Source organism: Lissotriton vulgaris, chromosome 9, assembly GCF_964263255.1.
Source record: "Lissotriton vulgaris chromosome 9, aLisVul1.2, whole genome shotgun sequence".
Classification (NCBI taxonomy): Eukaryota; Metazoa; Chordata; class Amphibia; order Caudata; family Salamandridae; genus Lissotriton; species Lissotriton vulgaris.
In genome coordinates, this window is record NC_141697.1 from 1,138,202,231 (window position 1) to 1,138,227,013 (window position 24,783).

Below are 24,783 nucleotides of genomic sequence, written 5' to 3' on the forward strand. Positions count from 1 at the left end.
CATCAATGGGGAGGGAAAGAGAAGCTGTGATCCACTCGGTTTCCAATGGTTAGTATAAAGATCAAGTAGAGGGAAAGTGGACCACTTGTCCTGTGTCACCAGGGTCTCAAATAACGTGGCAGACCATTGTTGTAAAAACCCCTCATATACGAACACAGGCGTTGGGCGGTATATGTTGATTCTCCGCCTTTGGGTACCGTATCAGCATGATCATTGGGTATTTTCCTTTGTTCGTTATGCTGACTTCCACATGGAGGAAGACCAACTGGCTTGACAGTAGTGGGCGGAAATCAAAAATTGGGCGTGCTCATGCTTAAAAAAGTGAGTTAAAATTCCTAAATTCAAGTCTCATGTGTTTTATTCTTGAGGCATGTGGAGTAGGAAACTAAAAACAATGGCGTGCGTGTTTAGACTTAGTTACTGGCCTATCGCACTGGTGATCGTGGTCATCATGGTCAACATGTTTCAGCCTCTTGGGACCTCTACAACAAAAGTTACATTTCCTTTTTTGATTTTTACTTCCTGATAAACAAGTAAACAGACAATAAACGCTGCTGTTAAAGTGAAAGCGCCGTGAGAATATAAGAAGTCCAATATCGAAGAACGCAGTGCGGTTGTTTGTTAAAACACGCCATGGAGATCTAGGAAGTCACATACCAGACACGTGACACATTGTACAGTTATTGCAATATAATTGTATGAAGCAGGGTTTTGTGAATTGCGTGTATTGTTTGTTCGTTTTTCTCAGGAGCCTCCATTGATTTTTAGTATTTGCAAATATTATTGTATTTGTTGTTGTATTTGTTTTAGGTATTGTTTTGTTGTTTCAAACTGGGCTCCTAGCAATCTTTTTCTATAATGTATAATATAAACTGAACTAGCACGGAATTTGGCATGACAATTAGGGACTGCAAACGTGACTTATTTTAAAACATCTATAGTCCAAAGTGTATTCCAATACAAAGTAGTGGATAATTGGCTGGTATTTTTAAAACTACGATTAATGTTAGTGTCCCTGTGAAAGTGGGAAAGAAGGGCATGTCTTCAAGACTAACGAGAAAACATTATTGTAATTTGACTACGATGATAGATAGATCTTGTTGCGAAGACTTTGAGTGCTCTCATACCCGTTAAGTAACACAATACCTCTCTGTAACTAGGAAACGCTACGCAATATGAGATTAACATCAACACATAGAAATGGCAGAATTACTGCAAGACGCATTACACTGAATGAAACTTCACGATTTACCTGTAACTGTTATGCTTGCCTGAATCTCTTATACAGGGATTCCACATAGTAGCATGCTACCCGCATACAGTGTTTGGGCGCATGTTGTGGGGTAAGGCACTTTATACACACCCCTGATACACCCAACCAATTATCTGGATAATAAAAGTGTTTTACTGAGCAATAGTACCAAAGTGAAAGAAAGTGGGGCTAGTGGACCACTGGTCCCATCCTTGTATGCACACAATTATCCCTTCTAAGACACAAAGGGTTCACTCAGTTTTGATGATCATTTGAAATTTTTAATTTTCCATCATGATTTTTTAGCTTTGATATCACTTTGTGTCAAATGACATTGTTCATTATCCTCATGTAACACAATCCTTCAATCACATCCAATGCATTTCGGGGTTATCAGGCACCCCTTCATCAGGGAAAGGACTCTACACCCAAAAACATAAAATTGCAATGAGATCTGGTGTTAAACATATAAGGTGTTGTGGGTGAAAATGATAACGGTGTGAGGGTCGGGTGGTGTGGTTGATCGGGTTCACCTTAAAAACGACCCTGTTTCCCTGTGAAAAGTATGGGTAGATTCGGTAAACCGTGCTTACGTGAATCGCAAGGTTTGTAGTTTCTGGATCTGAAAACGGAAGGTAATGGCACGTTAATTAACTGTGGCTATGCGGAGACTAAGGAGCGCCTGTGACATCAATCCAGGTGCTGGCAAGCTATTACTAACCTGTGTAAGTGTGACGGTTCGTTCCGGTTGAAGACGCGGATCCGGGCGGGGATGCCTCTGGCCGCGTTTCGTGTGGTTCGAATGAGCGGGTCACGTGGTGTGTTAAAGAGAAGGAGACTCCTCTCAGAGTTAAAGGGACAGTGTAACGTGAACAGGGGCTCCGATTGAGTTAAAGGGACAGTGCGTAGTTTGATGTTTTCCGAGTAGCATGGCTTATGAGTGCTGGTAGTGATATGTATGTATTTGTTATGGTCAGTACAATAGTGCAATAGTAAAACCATATTAAAGATAAAACGGTGTTGTGCAAGTGACAATATTATTGGTCCTACAGAAAATTATAATGAACATAAATTGATTGCGTATTAGTCCAAATACACAGGAAATACTATGTCAGTCCATGAGCAACCTTACAAGTAGCAGGAAAGTTCAATCCTGTCGTTCAGTCCCAGTGGCTTCTGGGTTGACAGTTTTTGGATCCACATGTTTTCTCTTTGGAGGAAGAATTTGGTGTTATCTCTCACTTCATATTTGGCAATCGTTTCCAGTATGATGAATTTCATTTGTGAAATGTTGTGTTTCTCCTCATGAAAATGTACTGCCAGTGCGGATTTGGTGTTCTTAAGACGGATGTTGGACTTGTGTTCTGTGAGTCTCGTTTTGATTTTTCTTTCCGTCTTACCAATGTATAGTTTTCCGCAAGGACATTTTAGAGCATAGATGACATTGCTAGAATCACATGTGGCATTGACCTGTAGTTTTATCTTGTGTCCTTTCATTGGGTGGTTGATTGTGTTTCCTCGGATAATACTATTGCAGTTTCCACAGTTGAGACATGGTTTGGTTCCTGAGTAGATGGTAGTTATGGTGGGTTTGTATTGTACCAATTCTCCTAGGTTCCGTGCTCTGGTGAATGCAAATAGTGGGGGTTCCATAAAGATCTGATTAAAATCTGGTTCCAGATTCAACAAGGGCCAATGTTGGTGTATAATCCGTTTGAATTTATTGGTGGCTGTTGAGAATTTCGAGACGGCCACAATGCGGGTCTGTTGTCTTTTGTGACTGGGCTGCAATAGTTCTTGTCTCTCTATGTTGTTGATCTTTTGTGTGGAATCTCTGATGATATTTTCTGGATACCCTCTCTTGCGAAATTTGGTGGCAATCTCTTGGATTCTTTGTGTGACTTTTACTGGGTCCGATGTAATTCTTTTGGCGCGTGCCATTTGGGAGAATGGTAAGTGTGTCTTCAAGTTTGGTTCATGGAAACTGGTATAGTGGAGCATATTGTTCCTATCAGTGGGTTTGGTGAATAAGTCTGTTTCAAATCCTTGGTCCTTGATAGAAACTTTAACATCCAGGAAGCTAACACTTTCTTCCGATATTTCCCACGTTAGTTGTATCCGTTCATCAATCTGGTTAAATGCCATAAGTCGATTTTGGAGTTCTTCTTTGGTATTCTTCCATACGATAAAGATATCGTCTATATATCTTGTGAAGAGTAGCATGTGATCCGTCCATAGTTTGTTGTTGAATATATGTGTCTCTTCAAATTGGTGCATAAAAATATTGGCATACACTGGTGCCGCTGAATTGCCCATAGCCATCCCCACGAGCTGTTGGTACCATGTGTCTTGGTATCTGAAGTAGCTATGGTATAGCGTACAGAGCATTAGTTCCATGAGGAACGTTTGGAACGGTGTCTCCATTTCCGAGGTGAGTAAAGCTTGTTCTATTGCTTCGATACCCAAGGAGTGGGGTATTGAGGTATAGAGGGATCGGACATCCGCTGTACATAGAATTAGGTTATCCGTGGGGTCAATGTTCAAGCTCTTGAGTTTAGAGATGAAGTGTGTTGTGTCCTTGGTGTAGGTTCTCATAGCCTGTACCAATGGTTTTAGATATTTATCAAGCAATTGACCTATCGGTTCGTGGAGACTGCCACATGTAGAGACTATTGGTCTCATGGGGGGGTCCCATAGGTTTTTATGTATTTTTGGAACCATTCTCAAGGTTGGACTCTTAGGATTGGTTTTGATGAGAAAGTTTTTGGTTTTCTCTGTTATGGTTCCGGTTTCATGTGCTTTGTCCAAGATGCACCGCAAAGTTTGCTTGTATTCTGTTGTGGGGTTCTTATCAAGTCTCATGTACGTTGTGGTGTCATTAATGTGTTGCAACACTTTGGATTCGTACATGTTTGTGTTCATGATAATTAGGGCACCGCCCTTGTCTGCTTTCATGCATCTGATTTGTTCATTTGATGATATCTTTTTCAGGGTGCTCAAACCCTTCCGTGTGATGTTTCTGGATTTTTTATTGGTGTGTTTGATTTTATGTAGGTCTTGTTTGACTCTATTTTCGAATAGATCCAGTGTTTTATGGCTGATTGGTGACTGGAAGGTACTCTGTGGTCTTAATCCAAGTAATTGGTCCTCTTCATCTCTTGTTTGTGGTGGTAACACGTTGTCGAAGAAGTGGCGTAGTCGAAGCTTTCGCATGAGTTTGAAAAAACTCACTTCGAGTTCCAAATTGTCAGAATTGGTCGTTGGTACAAAGGAAGTTCCCTTCTGCAATAATCGACACTCATGGTCCGTGAGCTGGTAATCACTAATGTTGATAACTAGATGTTCGGTGTTTTCTTCCCCTTCTTGTCCTTGACGGTCCCTGTAACGCTTCTCGTGTTGGGTGGCTCTTTCTCTTTCTCTTTTTCTTTTATTCTGTCCTCTCCTGGGTCTCCTTTTTGTGTTTGACCCTGTTCTAAAAAAGGGTTTGTATCGGCTTGTATGCTGGTGGTTGGTTGTTGTGCCTGGGTCGTATCTGGATCTTTAGGAGTGGGTTGGGTTCTTCTGGTTCTTTGACTCTGATCGCTATCTGAAGATGAGGTCTCTGTTTGCGAGGTGTAGGGTCTATTGCGTCTCTTTTGAGCATAGATTTCGGCCCATGTGTAGACCTCTCCGAGTCTGTAGTCAAGGGTATCCCTTTTATATTTGCGAATTTTGCGCTCATTAATCTCATTAGTGTGTTTGTCCAGTTGGGTTTGTATGTCATCCAATATGGTTTTAAGTTCTGCTTCGGATAGCATTTTGGAAAGTTCTGTAGATGTCTCATCTATTTCCCTAGTGAGTTCTCCCAGTATTCCAGATAGTTCTTCAATGATTAGGAGAATAAGGTCAAGTGAGCATTTGTTAAGAATTTCAAACCACCTTTCTTGAAACTTTTTAGAATTTTTGCAGAGTGATGGTTTTAAAGCAATTCTTAGGCCCCTAGGTATGCGTTGATTCCGGTGGTATTTTAAGAGTGTGCTCGCATGTAGTTGTTGATTGATTTTCCTCTTACTTAAATAGATTAATTGTCTTATATGTTGCTCTTTGGAGCGAGTAGTTGTTTCCTGTGCATTTTCTTCCCTAATCAGTGCGTAGATACGGTCTGCTTCGTCTGGTTTGAAGGCAAAGGTGGAGGCTCTGGCCTCAGTGCTTTTAGAGATCTCTTCGAAATTGCTCATGTTGAGTTAGTTTGCGTGCTGCCTGCCCTGTTGTGGGCGCGATAGTTAGAAACAATAGTAATGGTAGAGCTGGCGCACAGCTTGATTCAAAGAAAGTCTTGTCTCTTTTCAAGGTGCTATACAAGTAACGTCAGGCGTCCCTCGACGTTAATTATAACAGTGAAAGAAAGTGGGGCTAGTGGACCACTGGTCCCATCCTTGTATGCACACAATTATCCCTTCTAAGACACAAAGGGTTCACTCAGTTTTGATGATCATTTGAAATTTTTAATTTTCCATCATGTTTTTTTAGCTTTGATATCACTTTGTGTCAAATGACATTGTTCATTATCCTCATGTAACACAATCCTTCAATCACATCCAATGCATTTTGGGGTTATCAGGCACCCCTTCATCAGGGAAAGGACTCTACAACCAAAAACATAAAATTGCAATGAGATCTGGTGTTAAACATATAAGGTGTTGTGGGTGAAAATGATAACGGTGTGAGGGTCGGGTGGTGTGGTTGATCGGGTTCACCTTAAAAACAGGGAAACAGGGTCGTTTTTAAGGTGAACCCGATCAACCACACCACCCGACCCTCACACCGTTATCATTTTCACCCACAACACCTTATATGTTTAACACCAGATCTCATTGCAATTTTATGTTTTTGGTTGTAGAGTCCTTTCCCTGATGAAGGGGTGCCTGATAACCCCGAAATGCATTGGATGTGATTGAAGGATTGTGTTACATGAGGATAATGAACAATGTCATTTGACACAAAGTGATATCAAAGCTAAAAAATCATGATGGAAAATTAAAAATTTCAAATGATCATCAAAACTGAGTGAACCCTTTGTGTCTTAGAAGGGATAATTGTGTGCATACAAGGATGGGACCAGTGGTCCACTAGCCCCACTTTCTTTCACTGTTATAATTAACGTCGAGGGACGCCTGACGTTACTTGTATAGCACCTTGAAAAGAGACAAGACTTTCTTTGAATCAAGCTGTGCGCCAGCTCTACCATTACAATAGTACCAAAGTGCCATAACTTTACCAGACCCACTGTCACCCGAGGGCATTAATGAGCAAGAAAACCCTGTCTATCACCTAAACACAGAGTGCTCGGTCACGTTAGTTGACAGACCCACAGATACCTAGAGAGCAATGCGCCATTGCCCCCGCCCCACGCAGCGCAGCTCTACCTGAGGAGGAAGCACAGGGACAACATCAACCTGTAGGAGGTGAAGTCCGACAAACATAGCTCCGGCACCTCGTCTTCCTGGACGGGCGCCTCCGCACCCTCCTCTCGCTACCGCTCGTCCGCCTGGTACCAGCCCCAGCTGAAGAGCTGCACGGAGACCGAGGACAGGCCAAACAGAGCCAGCACCAGCCCGCCCCAGTAGTAGCGGTCCTCGCTGAAGTAGCTCCCTGCCACCTACAGGTTGGCGGTCATGTCTCACAGGAAGGAGCAGGTGCCGAGCAGCGACAGGCACAGATTTTGGAGCTGAAAGCGCTCCGGAGGCAGGGAGACGCTCATGGTGCGGGTGCTCGTGGCCTCAGGACGGCTCGTACTGTCCGGTCATAGCATAACTTCTGGGCTGCAGCCGCTCTCACATGCACTTTCAATGCATTGTTAAAGTGTAAACGCTGTGAAATGTAAGAAGTCACAAACCGGAACTGCCATAGCTGCCATTGTCCCAAACAGTGTCTGTATAAAATAGTACTGAACCAACATATAAATCCCACCATGTCGCGCCGCAAGTGCACGATCCAATCTGGATGGGCGAGCTAAAAAGGAGACAGGGAGGGAACAAACAAGCCTCACTTCAAATAGATAGCGAGCGTTTAGCATAAAGTGTGACACGCGCCAATAAAAAGCATGGATGGAGCTTCCACTCCACTTCCGAAATCGGCTCGATTACAATAGGTCTCGCAGAGCGAGCAGCGCATGCGCTGAAATGCTAGGCGAGACTGAAAAAGCAATCATAGACATGGTGGTCTGCTGACCCCAGTAGGCAACAATCCCAGTGATTTTTGCGATTCCCGATAGGTCGCAAACCGAGACCTAGCTCATGAATATTATTGCAGTAGGGCTATTTGCGACCCACCTAGAAAACACACATTTGTACATAGCTGTTTGCAATGACCAAATAGTGAATCACAAAAATGTGCTATTAGGTAATCGCCAACCCAAAGCTATGCATATGGAAGGAACAATGTTGAGAGTGACCCAAAACTTTGTTATGTCTCGTTTGACTCCCTGATTCACATGCAGGGGTTGAATATACAGAGGGGTAAACTTGACTGAAGGGAAAAAAGGAAAAACATTCAGAAGATCCATTGATGCAATGGTGAAACATGCTGGAGTGGACATAGAACAAGACAGTTCTCAGTGACCATTTAAGAGGAAGGCTTAAAAATTAAAAAGGGAGAAAAAACCCACAATTGAACAAAACAAAATCGAGGAAGATACTGTAGCAACATGTCCACCTTCCAAGAAAGACAACATAAAGGGCCTTGCTGACGTAAATTCCGAGATATCACTCAAGATTGAGCACTCCATCAGATCGAGCCACAGGTCAATGTCAAGTCACTCAAAATCGAAGCATTCAAGACCGAATCATATTGATGATAATTCCATCAACATCAAGACATTTTCCATCTACAACATCCTCTTTTGCATCTTCCAAGACTCCTGAGAAGTCTCCTTAATTACTACTGAATGCAGAAAGGAATACTTTTTTACTTCTTCCAAGTACGCTACTAGGACATTCCCCATCAGTCATACTGACCACAATCAAAGAATGATCATATCAAGTTAATTCCTGTGTTTCCAGAGCAGTTAATACCTCAGAAGTGTCAGGATATTGCTGTTGTTATTTTAGTTTCCTTATTATGCACTTGCTTTGTGATACTTCCTAGCTGCCAAGAAACAAAGGGTTTCTCTTTTATGGTCTGAGGGAAAAGCTTTAAGCCAAACAGATTAGTCAGCACGATTACCCCAAGTCGATGATGACTGTACTGATGCACATGAGGCTCTGGGAACTTCTTCTGATCCAGTTGTGCAATGTCTTAGTGGGCTTCTCAACTGGTATTGCCACATAATAAGAATGTTTATGCTGTTACTCTGAAGAATTGGAGGGGTCCTTATGTAATCAAAATACCCACATTATTGGTAGAGCTGTACTATCAAAGAAATTACTGGCATTGTGCAAATAGACTCTTTTGTGCCTAGTATATTCTATCCGCTTAAGACGTCTAAGTCCTGCAGCTGTTGAAGGAGGGCTATCACAAAAAATTCTCTATCCTTCCTCCAAATTGAATCATAAAACTCTCATTCTCTTCGGTAGATAATGGTCATGTCTTGGGCATTTCTGTCCTTGTTGCAAGAGAAAGAAGTGGCAGCGGTGTCCAGGGAGGAGCATAAGTCCAGCAGCTACTCCATAGTGACTGTGGTACTCAAGGTAACAGGAGGATTTAAACCTCATCAACCTCATGGGAGTGAACTGATGGACTCTGAAGGATTATTTCTCTAACTTTGAAAGGGGCCTACATAGTAAGCACGGACCTCTTGGATGGCTACCTCCATATTAGTGTGCCATTCTGGGATCAGAAGTTTATCCAGTTCTGTTTTCAAGGTGAGTGCTTTCAGATCTGATCTTGCCCTTCCTGCTCCGATTGGCCCTTCGAGTGTTCAACAAGATAGGTGCTTCTATTTTAATGCTGCTTTGCTACACTTGCATGATTGGCTGATATTTCTGTAACGGGACAATTGCCTGCTTTATGCTCCTCTTAGGAGGAAGATTTGAGAGGGCTGAAAGTTCACCATTCTTATCTGGCTTAGAATCAGGTTCTTCTCAACCTTCACAAGTGTAAGATTTCATCATCTCAAGAAAGCCTGGGAGTATCAAGCTAGACCAGGCACATAGTACCAGGCAAGGCACATAGGATGACCTACCACTCTGGTTTCCTTAAGAGCGAGATTGGACAACAGGTGAGACAACCATTACCAGTGGGCTGCTAAGTAATAGCATTCAAAGTTGGGTACTCCCAGTCCTCCTTGATTAACTTTGAGGAGTAGGAAAGCTGTGGAAACTCTTTGATGACCATTACAGCATATAAGGTTACCTGAAAGGGTGTGTACTTCTCAAAAAAACTTTGGGTGAGGTAGATCGGAATGTTAGCAAGATAATATAGAAGCCTGGGCAACATTACTATTAGATATGGCAAGCATGCCAAAATTGAGAGTGAGAGTGTCGTCCATAAGGCCACTTGTACCTAAGAGAGTTTGCAGCTCTGGTAAGATTGCCCTCCAACAGGTCTTGCTCTGAATGGTATATGTTAAAACCTAAGTAACAAAAGGTGATGCGTTCCCATTTGATTGGACCCCCCTCCCACTACTCCCAGATGGTAGCAGCTGAACATAAAGAGAATAAACATGGAATAGCCAGAGGCCGTCCAGAATTCCTCCAGTGCCATTTCAATCACAGAGTATTCATGATGGGAATCTTTTACTAAAAGGATAACATCATCCACGTAATGAGAAATTGCGTACATCCTGACTGGGAGTGGGGCATCCCATGCTTGGCTCTCACGTCTGTACTGGATGGGTAATTGTTCTGCGGCAAGCACAAACAAGAGGGGGTAGAAAGGGCCTCCCTCTCTAGTTCCTCTGCCCACCCCCCTAAAAGGTGCAAAATAAGTTTGGCTAATTGGCTCCTTTCAACAAGATCCCTGTAAAGTAATTGCAATAGACGTATGGTACATGCCCCAAACTCAAATTTGCACCTCAAAGAGGTAGCTCCACACTAGCATGTCAAATATCTTGTCCAAATTTAAAAAACTAGAGTGGTGGAATGGGGCCAATGTCAGTAGGACTGCTGCCATGATGTTGTGAGATGTATACCTCGCTTGAGTAAAACCACTTTGGTCTGGGTGGATCAAAAGGCGGAACATTGGATACAGCTAGGATTTTACTGGGATCTTCTATTCAGTATTTAAGATAGCGATCACACAGCAATAAGTCAAATCCTCTAATTATGCCCAGGTTTTAAAATCAAGACCAGAGAGGCTTCTCTTAAAGTCTGGAGTAATTTGCCTTCTTCTAGAGCCTTCTAGTATAGTTGGACAAATGAAGACACTAGGCATCCCTAGTAGATTTTATAAAACTCAACTGGGAGTCCGGCTAATGGCTTCTCTTACCTCCTAGGCCATGATAGGGCCATCTATCTCTTCTCTCATCTATCATATATATAGGCAGCCTGGGGAGATCCATGTCATCTAGGAAGTTTGTCTCAAGCACCGTAGATCAGTAAGGTCTGCACCTTATAACTATTAAGTTTAAACAAGACCTGAGTGGCATCATGACCCACTCTCATATTGGAGCATTTTTATCGGTAAGGGTTTCGTTTCAGTATTTAATATCCAAGCTAATAAATGGTCTTAGTTTTTACCTTCATAGTAGGAAAAGGCTGTATATACAGCATGACCAATGCAATAGAGTTTCTCGATTAGCGTTGCTTCATCTTTGTGAAGTTTCACCCGGGATTTCCTGGTCAACTGATCGGACACCAGCTGCCGCTCGTTTTAGATATAGGCCTTTTCTAATCCAGCCAGATTTCCTTATAGTGTTTTACCCTGCCCACTACTGTTTATATGCAGTACCTACCCCCCCCCCACCCCACCCCACTACTTACTTCAGCGCTTCCCACTCCATCGTCATTTAGGTAGCCATTTTGTCAATGATTTTGAAGTGAATCTCTGATATGGTATGCAGGGCATCTTACAGAACTGGATCTTTGAGCAGCTAGATCTGAAGGTGCCAAGTGGGAATTGACAGGGAGGTGCCCTAGTCCACAAGGAGTATTTATGAAGGATGATTGGATATGTACCGGCCCAGATAATATGTAGAGGAGATTTATGGGCAGAGCATCGTAGAGCAAACTAGCCTATTGAGGAGTAAGTATAGGTTGTGCAAAGGAAAGGGAAATAAAAGGAGAGCAGGGTTGTGGAGCCACCAGAGAACTGTTAATACCCAGTGACAGAGTCACTCAGACAACATCTTCCCATTTTGAACAGTCTATCCATATGGAAGAAGGAACTGGAATCTGCCTAGAGTCATGTCAAGGACACTATTAGAAGTTGCACCTTCACCCCCTCCCCCCCCCCCCCCTAAGTAGCCACAGAATATGCACTCAAGTTGCCAGACGGGCAGATAATTGACAAAAGAAGGCTTACTGCTTTTTTGTGGGGCAAAGATGCAGGGGCGGCTGCTCCGCTAAGGTGGAGGAGCAGAGCAGCAAAAATAAAATGATAATACCGCTGTTATTATCATTTTATTTTTCGAAGCTCTGGGGCGGAGCTGATGGCACAGTGGAGGAGTGGTTTGCACACTCCCTAAGTGCACATGACTGTTTGGGTGGCCCTCTTGGGTCGACCAACAGTCCTGCGCACTTTGCATGTTCCCCACCGGGCTGCATTACACAGCCTGGTGAGGAACATGCAAAGCCTCCCTGTCCCTATCTGAGCACCAAACAACGGCGCTCAGACAAATCACAAGGCTGCATTGCAGCATTGTGATTGGCTCAGGGGAGCCCAGAAGCTTCCTACTGCCGGGACTGCAGGAAGAAGGAAACTCAGTAAGACTGAGGAGAGGCAGCAGCCGGGCGAAAAGGAAAGTGTTTTTTTTCTTCTTCCCCCCCACCACCTCTCCCCTCCACTGCCGTTCCCTGCCAGCCACTACTGCAAAGATGCTACCTATGACTAATGGGTCACCATTTGGCTAACCCTCCAGTATAATGAATCTGCCTCGGGGTGTATTATAACTGTATTCGCTAAATAAGGAGCTACAGCTTTAACCCAAATTAGGGTTCCTCTAGCGTATGTGGGGGGGTAAACATTTGGACTCACCAGCACTTCTGTAGTTTAGAGCCCTCTTCCTGGGTTGTATTGAACTCTTGTTACACTCTGAGACCACAATGGTGTCTTTCCTGGAACCCTTATCGCTTCTATTTCGAGGTTGTCTGATGGTGGGACACCTTCCTCTGCTCTTAAGGCTATTCAGAGGACTTGGTTGCAAAATTAGAACTTCTGACACACCTTACTGGAGCCATTCAGAAATATCAAATGCTCTTACTCCTTAAAGCACTACTGTCACAATTGGTGAGCCTTTTAGCAGTGGTGTGGGAATTGTCCTCCCTCTCCTGTGATGTGTAGGTTACCTTCAGTTTTGCAGTTTCTAAGATGGAAGGGCTATGGGATGAACTCTTCAATATCTACTTTGTATGTTAACCCCTTCGCTGCTGATGACGAGCTCAGCTCATCATCAGCCACGGTGGTCGTGTGCGGATGACGAGCTGAGCTCGTCATTCAACGCGGCTTTTGGAAAAAAGCCGCACAGCGGAAAAATAACTGCCGCAGACTTGTAAAGCGCATAGCTGCCCAGCAACATGGTCTTTGCAGGTCCACATGGACTTTCAGTGAGACCTAGGACAGTCTTAGTAGGGATGAGCAACTGGACTTTTGCCTTCTGGGGTGCTCTGCACTGTCCTAGCCCACAATTTGTCCTTTCACATGTCCTAAGGTTTTACCACTAGTTCTTTGTTTGCTGCAGGTTGCTCCCTTTGAATCACTTTATTTGGTGGATCTTAAATTCCTTAAAGGTGCCTTTTTGGTGGCAAATACCTCAGCTCATCGTATTGGCATAGATAGGTCTGTGTTGTGTAGACTTCCTTTTCTAAAAATTATTGATAATGGGGAGGGGGGGCGGGTGTTACAAGCTGATCCTGATTTCCTTCTTGAAGCTGTTACTTTGACTCATAGGGATAAAGGATTTGTTTTGCCTGTATTTGTCCTGTCCCTTTATTCTCCAGAGGAAGACTTGTTACATTCCCAGGATGTGACATAGGTCATTCTGGTTTGTGTGAATTGTTAGAGGTAATTTGCATATTTGACCCTCTGTTTGTTGATTTTGGAGTGGCCTCAAGGGTGGCAAGGGTACCGCTGTAACTATCAGTTGTGGAATTCGCTCAGCAATTGCACCCTCCTTTTATTTGGCTGGGAATCCTCTTCCTGAGGAAATTCAGAGTAAGATCACTTGGAGTCAGGCTGCCTCTTTAGCAGAGGGTCAGGGAGTTCCTTAGTTCGATTTGTGAACGGGAATTTGGGTTTCTCGTCAAATTATCATACACCATTACCATCTTCAGAGCATTGGAGTCTTTTAGACAGCGAATACCCAGTTTCAACCTGGCCTAAATTTTGCTTGTGTCACTAATAAAATTACTGGGTATCGCAGTATTAGTGTCTTCTTGGCGTCTTTCTTCTTGGTCAAGGGCCAGTTCTGGCTCTGCTACCGTTTGGGAGTAGTGACTGGTATGAGGATAAAGTTTGTCTTTAACCAGTGCATTGCCTTGTTTTTTAGCATCTGGAAATATTCTCTTTGCCCAGCCTGCGAAGGCGGTACGTTGGTAAGGATAGCTACGAAAGGGTAAGAATCTGGGGGGAGATTCATAGGAGGTATCCTACGAGGTGCCCTCATAGGGAGTGTATCAGGCAGACTAGGGGCAGAAACAACAGGACGGGATGTTGGATTACTTGGGGGGGGGGGGTTGGGAACTATTCAATACAGGATTGCCAGTTTTGGACCTATCTTTGGTACCCTTAGCTACAGTATCGTGTTGCTTTTTATGTTTAAGAGTATTGCTACTTGGTTGGTCCGATATATGTAAATTAGTCTTGGGGATTTGTCCCGTTGGTCGAGGCCTATTTGTAATAGTAACTACAGGGGGAGGAGGCTCAGCGGCAGACACACTGTTAACCTGCCCACTTGGGTTTGGAAGATTGTTACTTTCCCCCGTCCTAAAATGGGACTTAATTAAGGATTTAGTGGAAAAGAAGTTATCTAGAGTAGCCTGCTCGAAATGGTCTAATCGATCAGCTAGTCTTTTGACTCGTTCCTCGATGGGAGTCAGGAGAGACCTCATCAGCCTCTCCAACTCGAGGAGCAGGGGTTGAGCAGAAGGTAAGGTCTCGGCCAATCCCATCGCTGGAGGGTCACTAAGGTTAGATACAGGACTAGCTGGAGTAACTACGTCCTTAGCAATCTTGACTCTGTCGGAGCCAGCCCCGATAGGCTCGCAAGGGGGACGCAAGCCTATTCCAATTTTCCTTATTTTTTTGGGATGTTTGGGAAGATAGCATTTCTTCGGGGCAGCACTTCTTTTCCTTTTGGTACACGGTTTATTAATAATCACGGGAGGTGACGCACTCGATTGGACAGTGTTTACCTCACCAGTGGATAAATCAGTTGGTATAGTAGGCGAGGTAGGGACCAGAATGGTCCTATCATCTGCCACAAAGGAGTCAGCTGATAGGCCGGATGACTGGGAAGAAGCATAAGGCGTTTCTAATACAGCTGGCAGGGTTAGGGATGATAAAGGAGGGACCAGTGCCGGGAAACCCAGAGGTGGACGTTTCTCCAAGGAAATTTTAAGGAGTTCAATAGATAGCCTACGCTCGGCGCGTTTCTCTGCCAAAGCGATCTCTTTATCAATATCTTGGGTTGCCCGACTAAAGTATTTATCTAAAGGACCCAAAATAGTTGACCCCGCCTCGGGCTGGGGGGAGCTTTGGGCAGTGATATTTGGAGGGGAAGGCATACTTAGCAAACAGTATACTATAAGAGAGATAGTACTATGTAAGCCAAAAAAACAGAAATCTCTAAACACAGGAACAGATTATGACAATAAAGCGAAAGACACAATGTCAGAGAGTGGGCCCAGCCCAGCCTTCTTCGGCTCCTGACGGCCACAGACGGTCCCGCCCTTGTCCCGGGCTTCTCCCGGCGCACTTCCGCGTCGCGGATAGTGGGCTGGTTCTTATAGAGTGTGGTCAATACAGGGGGCGGGGCTAGCATGGAGAGCGGGCCAGGTGGATCCAATCGGCCAAGCAGGGACTCCTGGGAGATGGAGTCCCCGCACACACGCTCGCAGCCCTGCCCTGCCCCTGATCACCCCTGAAGCGATGGTGAATTCCTCCTCAGCGACGCGGGACCCGCGAAGCGGGTACCACTAGCAGTGACTGAAGATGAGCACAGCAACCAGCCCAGCAGGACGGACAAGGAATCAGCAAACTTCCAAGGCACAGAACGCAGTGAGAATCCCGCCGGTCAACAGCAGAGTAAAGGTTCTCATGGCCCTGTGTGCAGGGGGCGGGGCTAGCAGCGAGAGCGGGCCAGGTGGATCCAATCGGCCAAGCAGGGACTCCTGGGAGATGGAGTCCCCGCACACACGCTCGCAGCCCTGCCCTGCCCCTGATCACCCCTGAAGCGACGGTGAATTCCTCCTCAGCGACGCGGGACCTGCAAAGCGGGTACCGCTAGCAGTGACTGACGACTGAAGATGAGCACAGCAACCAGCCCAGCAGGACGGACAAGGAATCAGCAAATTTCCAAGGCACAGAACGCAGTGAGGATAAAGGATATGCAGTAGTGTCCTGGATACTTAAAAGCAATCTACATTATTCTTCTCATTCTTGTCATACGCACTATGAATAGCTGGCTGGCCTAGAGAAGGTGTGGATTTATCAGGAAGGATGCTAAATTACATGGCAGGTGGAACTTATAATGTTCTTAGGTTTCTTCCTGTCTCAAGTTGAGACTACCTAATGAGTAATGGCTGTGATGAGGATGAGTAGGACTTGGAGTAATAGGATTATTTGAAAGTAATCACAAACAGTAGGCACCTGATCCTCCCACTTTTTTCACGGCTATGAGGCTAGGGGAGTATAGTAAAAGGAAAACTTTGTCAGAATGATCCAAGTTGGTGGACTGCCACCATCAGTAACAACAGTGGGGCCGGCACACCCGCCTGGCAGTGCAGATTAATGGTCTGGAGGTACAGCTTCCTCTAAGCCACTGATACTCGAAGTATGGCCTGACAGCCGCATGCGACCCTCCTGACCTTTACATGCAGCTGCCTGGTCAACAGCAGCACTGGGCTGCAGTTTACTCAACTTACCACCAATATTAAAAAGATGTTATAGAAACGTGCAAGAATTTTTTTAAAGGTTAACTGAAGTTAAAGAAAGGAAGTAACTAGGGTGTCCTGCACTGCTTAACTTTACGAACTTCTTCATTTTGAAAGACATATTGCAGTATATGTGTAAAAATATGACAGAATCTCTTTAGAGCTCAATTACTCAATTATATCAGTGCATTGGGAAGTTTTTTAAGTGATAGTTTTCCAACATGAACTTTGAAACATTTATGCTCCCCCCTCTCAGACTGCAATGCCAATAGTAAACTAAGAGGGAAGTCAGTTTTGATGTGAACCCTTTGGGTGGCCGGAATTACTATTCTACAGACACAAGTTTATAGTTTATTAAATCAAACAACAGAGAAGGTTTTGTACAGTGCACTTCCTGAAGTCATGAATTTGGAGATCCTTTTGTATGTGATAATGAAGTAAAACGAGGAAGAATGAAATAAAACAATTGCATAGCATCACACAATTCGATAATGTGATGGAGTCACCATTGCAGAATTCAGCCACTAGATGTACATGCTTTGCTTTCCCTACACCCACCTTACCGCCTTATGTCCCCTTGACCGCCAACCTACTGGCATTAATGCGGCCCTTGGTCACATCACCAACCAAACATTTTGGCCCTTGAGAAAATGTTTGCGATTAGAAATGCTCTAAGCGGATGTCTGCCTTCGATCTACAAGGTTGTCCCCTACTGGACTACTGCATGAGTTCCAGGGCTACACTAGAAGAACAACAATTTTCTTAGTGATTGTATCCTGCGAATACTCTCATAACTGGGTCTTTGCTGAAACTGTGAAGACATGTTTAAAGGTTTCTTTGTAATTTTGCATGTATTTATTGAAAATACAATCAACTTTTTATTAGAAATGTACCTGTTCGGCCAAGTCCAGCATGGCAATGAATAGCTACTTTTCCTTCTTGCAGTGCAAACGCCATCACCTTCACCATGTCAAGTATAGTAGTGAGAGAAGCAACGCCATAATCCTTCCATCCAAAGTTATAAAAGTAAACTGAAAAGTAAAAAACATTAGCTCTCTTCCTAACCCAAGAATAAGGCACGTATAATTAAAACAGAGATTTGTATTCATAAGCAAAATTATAAATAATTTGTGAGCATCTTTGAGAAGTATCACGTTTACACTCATTAATCATGCATGACCTGGAAAATGTGTCCTTATGCACTGAAGTGCGCATGCTGTGCTCATTTCCATTTTCTTCAAATTGATTCCCAGTGAACATATCTGATGCAAAAGCACAGCTGGAATCCCCTCACAGTACACCTTTACATAAGATGTTACCTAGCTAGCTGTGGCACACTAAAATATCAGTGTGATATTTAAAAAACAGGACAGGCATAGTTAGTGTGCTTTTAACCCTTTCCCTGGTGAGTTTTCTCATCAAGAACAAAAATGTGTGTTCAGATATGCAAAACCTAGGCCTGCTTGGGGGAACACCGAGCAATGCTTTGTAATGTGTTGGCACAGAATATGCGGGAGCATAATGGTCGCTGGCTAAAATGGGGTCAAATGTATCGATTGATCATTAGCATTGAAGATTCCGTATTGACACAGTGTCTAAGATTAGACCAGGACACTTGTCTGCAACATTGCCAAGTGTATGGATCTCTTTGCATGGATTTGCGGACATATTGCCTCAGAAACACTTGCAGTGGAAAAGTAGCAGAGTGCTACGTCCGGGAGATATAACAGCATGCTTCTCCAGAAAAGGGGCCAGGCAGCGACCCCGTCTTTAGGCCCTGATTACAACATATGTGTCCCCTGGAAATATCTTGGGCAAATTATAGTAAAGGCGAGCTTCAAATCTGATATGCAGTACAAAAGCATTTTAATAATCTCCCATTGCTTACATAAGAATTAAGCCCAGCAATTTCAGTTTTAACATGCAGTCGTCAGAGAAGTCCCATAATCATTAAGCGCAGTCATACTTCTTCCCTGAATACAACTGATATATCAAATCATAAGAAATCACACCGAAATTACCTACTACACACCTAAAATAAGATTCTAACACAATGCAGACATTTATCGAATTATACTGTGGATTCAAACAACATATTTCTGATATTGCACCAAGTAAATATTGCAAATTGTGCCATTTCTGCTGGTATTTATATATATATTTGCTGCTCATTATACAACATGTATTGGTTTCCAAATACATTCACACTTTTTCAAATGTAAGGGTTGTTTAAGTTTATGGTGGCACAGCTTCAGGTCTGGATCGCCTCGCGATGATGGTAGCGGATTGGTTTGAAATGGGTACCCTTATCCCGATGGAGGAGTTATGTGAACATCATGCACTGCACAGTGGCCAGTTTCTCATCGATGAGGCACTGGAGAGGTCGTACACAAGCTTATCGGGCCTAGGAAGGGAAGAGCCCCCACAACATCCAGTGCTGAAGTTACTACTCCCCCTTGGCACAGCACGGCGTAGGTTACATGGTTGTACAGGGCATTTAATGACAAGGGACTAAAACCATTGGTGACTCTTAGGAACAGATGGGAAGATGTACCAGGTCATGACTTTCCCGATAGAGACTGGGACGGTAAGCTAGCCTACCCCAAATGCACTAGTTGCAACACTAGGTTGAAATATATGCAACTCTTGCATTGCTCTTGTAATGTAGTCCTTTGTTAATTTCCCTGAGAATGTCTATGTACACAAGCATGGCAGCCCGATCACCATACCGTGAACAAGGCAAAAGCTGAAACGCGTTGGTACGAGGCAAACATTGCGATAATAAATATACAAAGCATCTCGGAGTGTCCTCGTAATCTCTTTGTTAAGGGGATTGTTTGGGCTAACGGAGCCGAGCCAGGATCGGCACACTGTTCAGCCCTTGGTCTCCTGATTTACTTTGGTGGACATATATATCCACCAAAGTAAATCCGATATAGAAGCTTGGGCTGGCCTGTTCCTTTTGGAGGAGGACCAAGGCTGATTTGCATGTGGCTAGGTCTAATCTGAGGTGGCATAGTGGAAAAAAATGATAGACTGGTATGCGGCTCAAGAGATAACCAGTGGCAGAGATTAATTTAAGCATTCTATCTATCACCTTATTGTTTGTTGCAGTTGGCACCCATAGTGCGATAGGTATACGTAGCAGTGGGTCCCATGCTTACTGTGCCATTGGAACGATGCTGCACCTGACTGAAGAGGCCCAAAGACTGAAATCGGTCTAGAAATTTGTTTTGTGGATCAGAGAGGGACCTGGTATGGCATTGTATCCATCACGTTCTTATTTGTGGCATTTAGATACAATGGTTTATGGAAGATAAAGAGGACTAAGTCCCAGCTGGATGCAATAGAACATCAATGTAAAAAAATCAAAAAGCACACTGAATAAAACCTGCTTGCAAATACGCAAAACATGCTACAACCATTAAGAAAGCAAAAAGGCACCACTATTCAGGGCTGGACAGGTGATGCCAGGCATGGGGGGATTGCCCAGGAGTCTGGAAGGGTGGGGGCTGGTTTTGTTACTGGGGGACGATTTTTAGTAACATCGGCCCCATTAACAAAATCAGAAGGCCTCTCTGACAGTCTGTACCAATCCCATGCTACCAGCCTTCTCTTCTCCCTCCCGGCCAGTGCAAGCAGCACAGCACGCATATGCTTCACACGTGCCGAAGCCTGCATTGTTTTCAAAAAATATATATTAATACCAAACACCCCTTCTCACACAGGGCCTCATTCAGTTTGGCAGTGCGAAAGTGCTACATATTTGACAAAACTGGTGGTAGTTGACCTGCCCTACCCTCGCTGTCACCTCCTTAAATCCCCTCCCTCCGCCCTCTTCTCACGTGGCATCATGTAGGAACAGGACAAGAAAAAAGTTATCCTAGCCGTCACTATCATATGCTGTTAAAACAACTTAACAGAGTAAAGACCATAAACTCAATTCATATGGACTTTAAGCATTTATTTGCTAAGTCATTCATTGCATGTAGAGAAATTGGTCCACATTATTTCATGGGTCAGCCAAAGATGAATACGTATCAATTAGTGTACATTATAACAAGACATGTGACAGGACGTAAAAGCCAAATCCCTTTTAGCTATAGCGATCATGTAGGAACAGAGCATCAGGAAAGCAGTAATATGCAAATGCCCCGGGCCCGTATTACCGATAGCAAAGGGCCTGGCAGCTGTATATAATAGCAGGGGGTCAACTCAGTGCTGTATGGGTATCAGGGTTTACATTAGTGATCCTTTCAGTGTCTGGGGGTGGGGGACCAGAGTTTGTCTATCCATGGGCCACTTCAAAGGCCATTTGTCCAGACTCGCACTGCTAGTCCCGCCTCTGGCAGAGGAAGGGAAGGGGTATGTAAACCCTCTTTGGCTGCCCCTTGCTTGCAAACGTGCACAGGGCTCCCTGGGTTCTTCTGAGACAGAGTGACCTCGAGTTTCAGTCCAGCTCTGTCCTTTACTATTGGCTTCACCTTTCTACGGGCTCCTGTACACTGACAGACAGACGGGAAGGAGACTGTGTGGATCTTTCTCCAGTGTCCAGTCACGAGGATAGAGGGCAGCACAGGCACAGCAGACTAAGTTTGCATTGTCCGACCTTAATGTGTGACAATGCCATGAATTCTGCATGTGTGCTTATGTATGCCATTTCCATGCTTTCTGGCCTGGGTCATCATCGGTGCTGGAAGGAGGGGTGCAGGAGCTGCTGTAGCACCTCCAAAACAATCAGGGTAGGGTTCAAAAGGTGAATGGGCAATAAAGATGCCTTTACTTATTTGTTTTCATCTTGTCACATTTGCTGTGCATTCAGAGACATGTCAACTGTCTGACAAATTGCTGTTTATTCTTTTTAAATGGAGAGTTGGGTTTGCTTTTATTTTTGTGACGGCAAACTTAGTTCGTTCCACAAAATCCTCTATCTGTAAAGGAACTGCACAAATCTTTTAATGTATATCAGCATTTAGAAAAACGAAGCACATTATTTTGTACTTCTGAAGTGTGATGAAAACAATACTTTTAATTGGACAAAATAAATCAAATCACCTTACTAGGTGGTGTGCAAATTATAAATATTTTCTGAAGCCCAATTTCCACACATTATCGTTTGTATGCTCATAGTTTTATCAGTAAAACTGCACGTCAGTGGAATTTTTTGCAATTTCAATTTAAAATGTGCTGTCTGTAAAAGACAGAGCGCTACCACAGCATGCTTAAATAATATATTTGTAACAGTGGCCTTCAAAATGCTCCACTGCCTTTAAACCACACCCTCATCACTTCCGCTGGAATGAGCGAGGCGCAACTCTTAAACTAGTTTGTGTCATCCTTGGGAGGCTGGGCTGTATGCTGCTCAAGGTATCTACGAACTCTATGGGTGCCGAGGGGGCGGGGCCACGGCGGCGATCGGAATGGCTGCCTTTCCGTGAAGCTCCTACACGCGGGCTCCTGACGGCGGCGGCCGAGATGTAAGCCGACATTCCAGCTCCCCACATCTGTACGGATCCGAACACTGATGTCGCCCTGACCATCTGGGTGACTTTGGAGAACGCGGAGACGGCCTGAGGATAGTGTACGGCGGAGGAGAATCGGGGCCTTCGGACCTCGGCGCCATCTTCTCTCACTGCGCCGGATTGCTGGTGAGTGCCGCGCGGGGCCTGGTCGCTGGGCCTTCGCCCCCTCAGTCGTCGGCTGCGGTTGTTCTCGCGTGCCTCCCGTCCGGTTCGGGCTCCCGGGTGGGGGCTCCTGGTTCCCGATACGTTCGTGGCCCCTTGGCCTGCGGGGTGCCGGGACCAGGGCCTCGATTTTTGGGCCTGGGCCGGATGCTGGGCGGTGGGCGGGGACACTCACGGTGAGGCGACGGGGGTGTACGTGCTCGGGGGTCGGGCGACCGTGGGGCGCTGCTACGCGATTCTCGGCGGCCCCGCCTTGTAAACACTCGTGGGACTATCGGACCCCTCCATTCCTCCTGCTCTACTCGACGGGAGAGGGCCTCTCCCCACCCCACCACATCCTGAGGGTGCAATCTACGCATCGAACCGTACATCGGGCCCTGGGCCTGCAGTGTCTACCCCGGCCCTCACTCACCTGGCCCGACGCTGCCTGGTCGCTGAACCTCTACTGTTGGTGGACGACGCTGACAATTTCTGGCGCTTGGTGCTGCTTTGCCGCTCCCCCATTTTGCCGAAACACCCACGGCACCACTCCCGGCACAGCTTCGCCCTGCGGGCGACCGCGGCGATGGGGAAGAGAGACCCCAACCAGAGGAAGCTCAGCTTCGACAAGACTCCCCTTCTCTCCACGGACCCTCCGCCTGGTTCGGCGGCCGGGGCCTCCAGCGCTACGGACTTGGGAGATGCGGCGGCTATGGTCGCCACCATGATGGGTGAAATGCGCGCAGGCTTTAAAGCGCTCGACACCCGCTTCGACAGCCTGGAGCAGAAACTGGAGGAAATGGGTACAAAGGTGCAGGCCCATGACAGAAGGCTCGATGTGGCTGAATCGCGAATATCAGACATCGAAGATGGCGCATTGAAATCACTTAAGCGACTGGAGCGGGTCGAAAAAATTCTGAAAGACCTGGCCATTAAAAACAAAGATTTGGAAGCGCACAGTAGGCGCAATACCATTTGCATCCTCGGCGTGGCAGAAACAACAGCCACAGGTCGATTCGACGTTTTTGTCGAAACACTGTTGATCGAGCTGTTTGGCAGAGACACCTTTACAACAGGCTTTGTTGTTGAGCGTGCACATAGGTCTCTGGGGCCTAAACTTAAACCTGGCCAACTACCAAGACCCATTATCGCCAGGATCATGAACTTTCGAGACCGCGACGCTGTGCTGCGCGCGGCACGAGAGGCTGGAGAAATACAGTGGCAGGGCAGCAAGCTATCCTTCTTCCCAGACTTCACATTAATGGTACAGGAGGCACGTCGCAAATATAACAGAGTTAAATCCGCCCTCCGAAACTTAGGCCTGAAATACGGTATGCTGTACCCAGCTAGATTGAAGGTGGATGTGAACGGTAGATTTCGCATTTTTGACTCTCCAGCTGAGGCCCAAGATTTCTGCCACAACTTCAAGAAGCAGGGCTCAGCGGCAGCTACCGGTTCTCCTCCCAACTCTCCACCCCGAAACGACACACAGTCCAGCGCAGACCTATTTGCTGAAACTGGCCAGGGCTGACCACTCTGCATTGTCTCTATTTGCACCCTCGTCGAACTACTGTAGTCTTGATGTGGATTTACCAACGTTAATTGACTAGGTCTCCGGTTCGGTGGCCACCTGTTCGGTTGCCCATATGGAGTGGCGTTGCCGCCCCCAATGGCGCGGGCCGTGTTGTTGCTATTTTCTGGGGGTTTATCCTTTCTTTATTTGCAGTTTTATTGTTTCTTTGAATGGTTATCACCTTTGTTATTTTGCATTATTGTTCAGCGATGGTCCAGGGATTGCCTCTCGTGGGGTACTGGGAGGATGGGAGGCGGGTGGGGTTTGTTTTATTTTACTGGTCATGTAGGTACAAAACTAGCTGCGAGTATCGTTTGAGCATTCAGTCACTTGCACACTTGCTACAGAGTATATCGACAATGGAAGTATGGCCAGGATAGGTCTACAGACTGGTCCCTCCAAACTAACTTTGATGTCTTGGAATGTCCGGGGCTTGAACACCGCAAGGAAACGCAAACAAGTGCTGGCCTATGCGGCGCGACATGGGGTGGACGTCCTCTTTCTGCAGGAAACTCATTTGGTACAGCAGGACGTGGCATCGGTGGCTAGAGGGTGGGGGTCACACAGAGTATTTTCCTGCTATAGTAGGTTTGCTAGAGGCACTGCGATCCTTGTACACAAGCGAGTCCCGTTTGTAATGACTGGCAGCAAAACGGATGGGGAGGGCAGATATGCACTTGTTATGGGAGTGCTGTTCGGGTACAGGATTGCATTGGTGGGTGTGTACGGTCCGAATATGGATAACCCTGCTTTTTTCAGGATTTACAGTTGACACTGCTTCACTCTGACATTGACTTGTTGGTTCTGGGTGGGGATTTCAACATATTGATGAATCCCGACAGGGACAGCACCTCCCCCTCTCCTGACTGCAAACCAAGGTCACGTGCTGTGTTGGCGGAAATTTGTTCCCATTTCTCTTTAGTGGACATAGAGACTAGATTGCACCACCACACTCCAGCCTATACGCATCACTCGGGCTTTCATAACACCAGCACTCAAATTGATTATTGGCTCCTGTCCCCGGGTGTCGCAGGTTGGGTTGTAGGCCTTTCCACGTTGCCTCGCACC

General features: G+C 45.4%; 1 protein-coding gene across 2 annotated transcripts in view; it reads right to left on the reverse strand.

Moving 5' to 3' along the window:
• PTPDC1 (protein tyrosine phosphatase domain containing 1) overlaps positions 1-24,783 on the reverse strand; it is a 370,176-nt gene that overhangs the window by 83,935 nt on the left and 261,458 nt on the right. For both annotated transcript variants that reach the window (XM_086939169.1, XM_086939170.1), the window contains one exon: positions 17,373-17,510. In XM_086939169.1, coding sequence (XP_086795295.1) covers positions 17,373-17,510 — 138 coding nt within the window. The remainder of the gene's footprint in view (positions 1-17,372; positions 17,511-24,783) is intronic.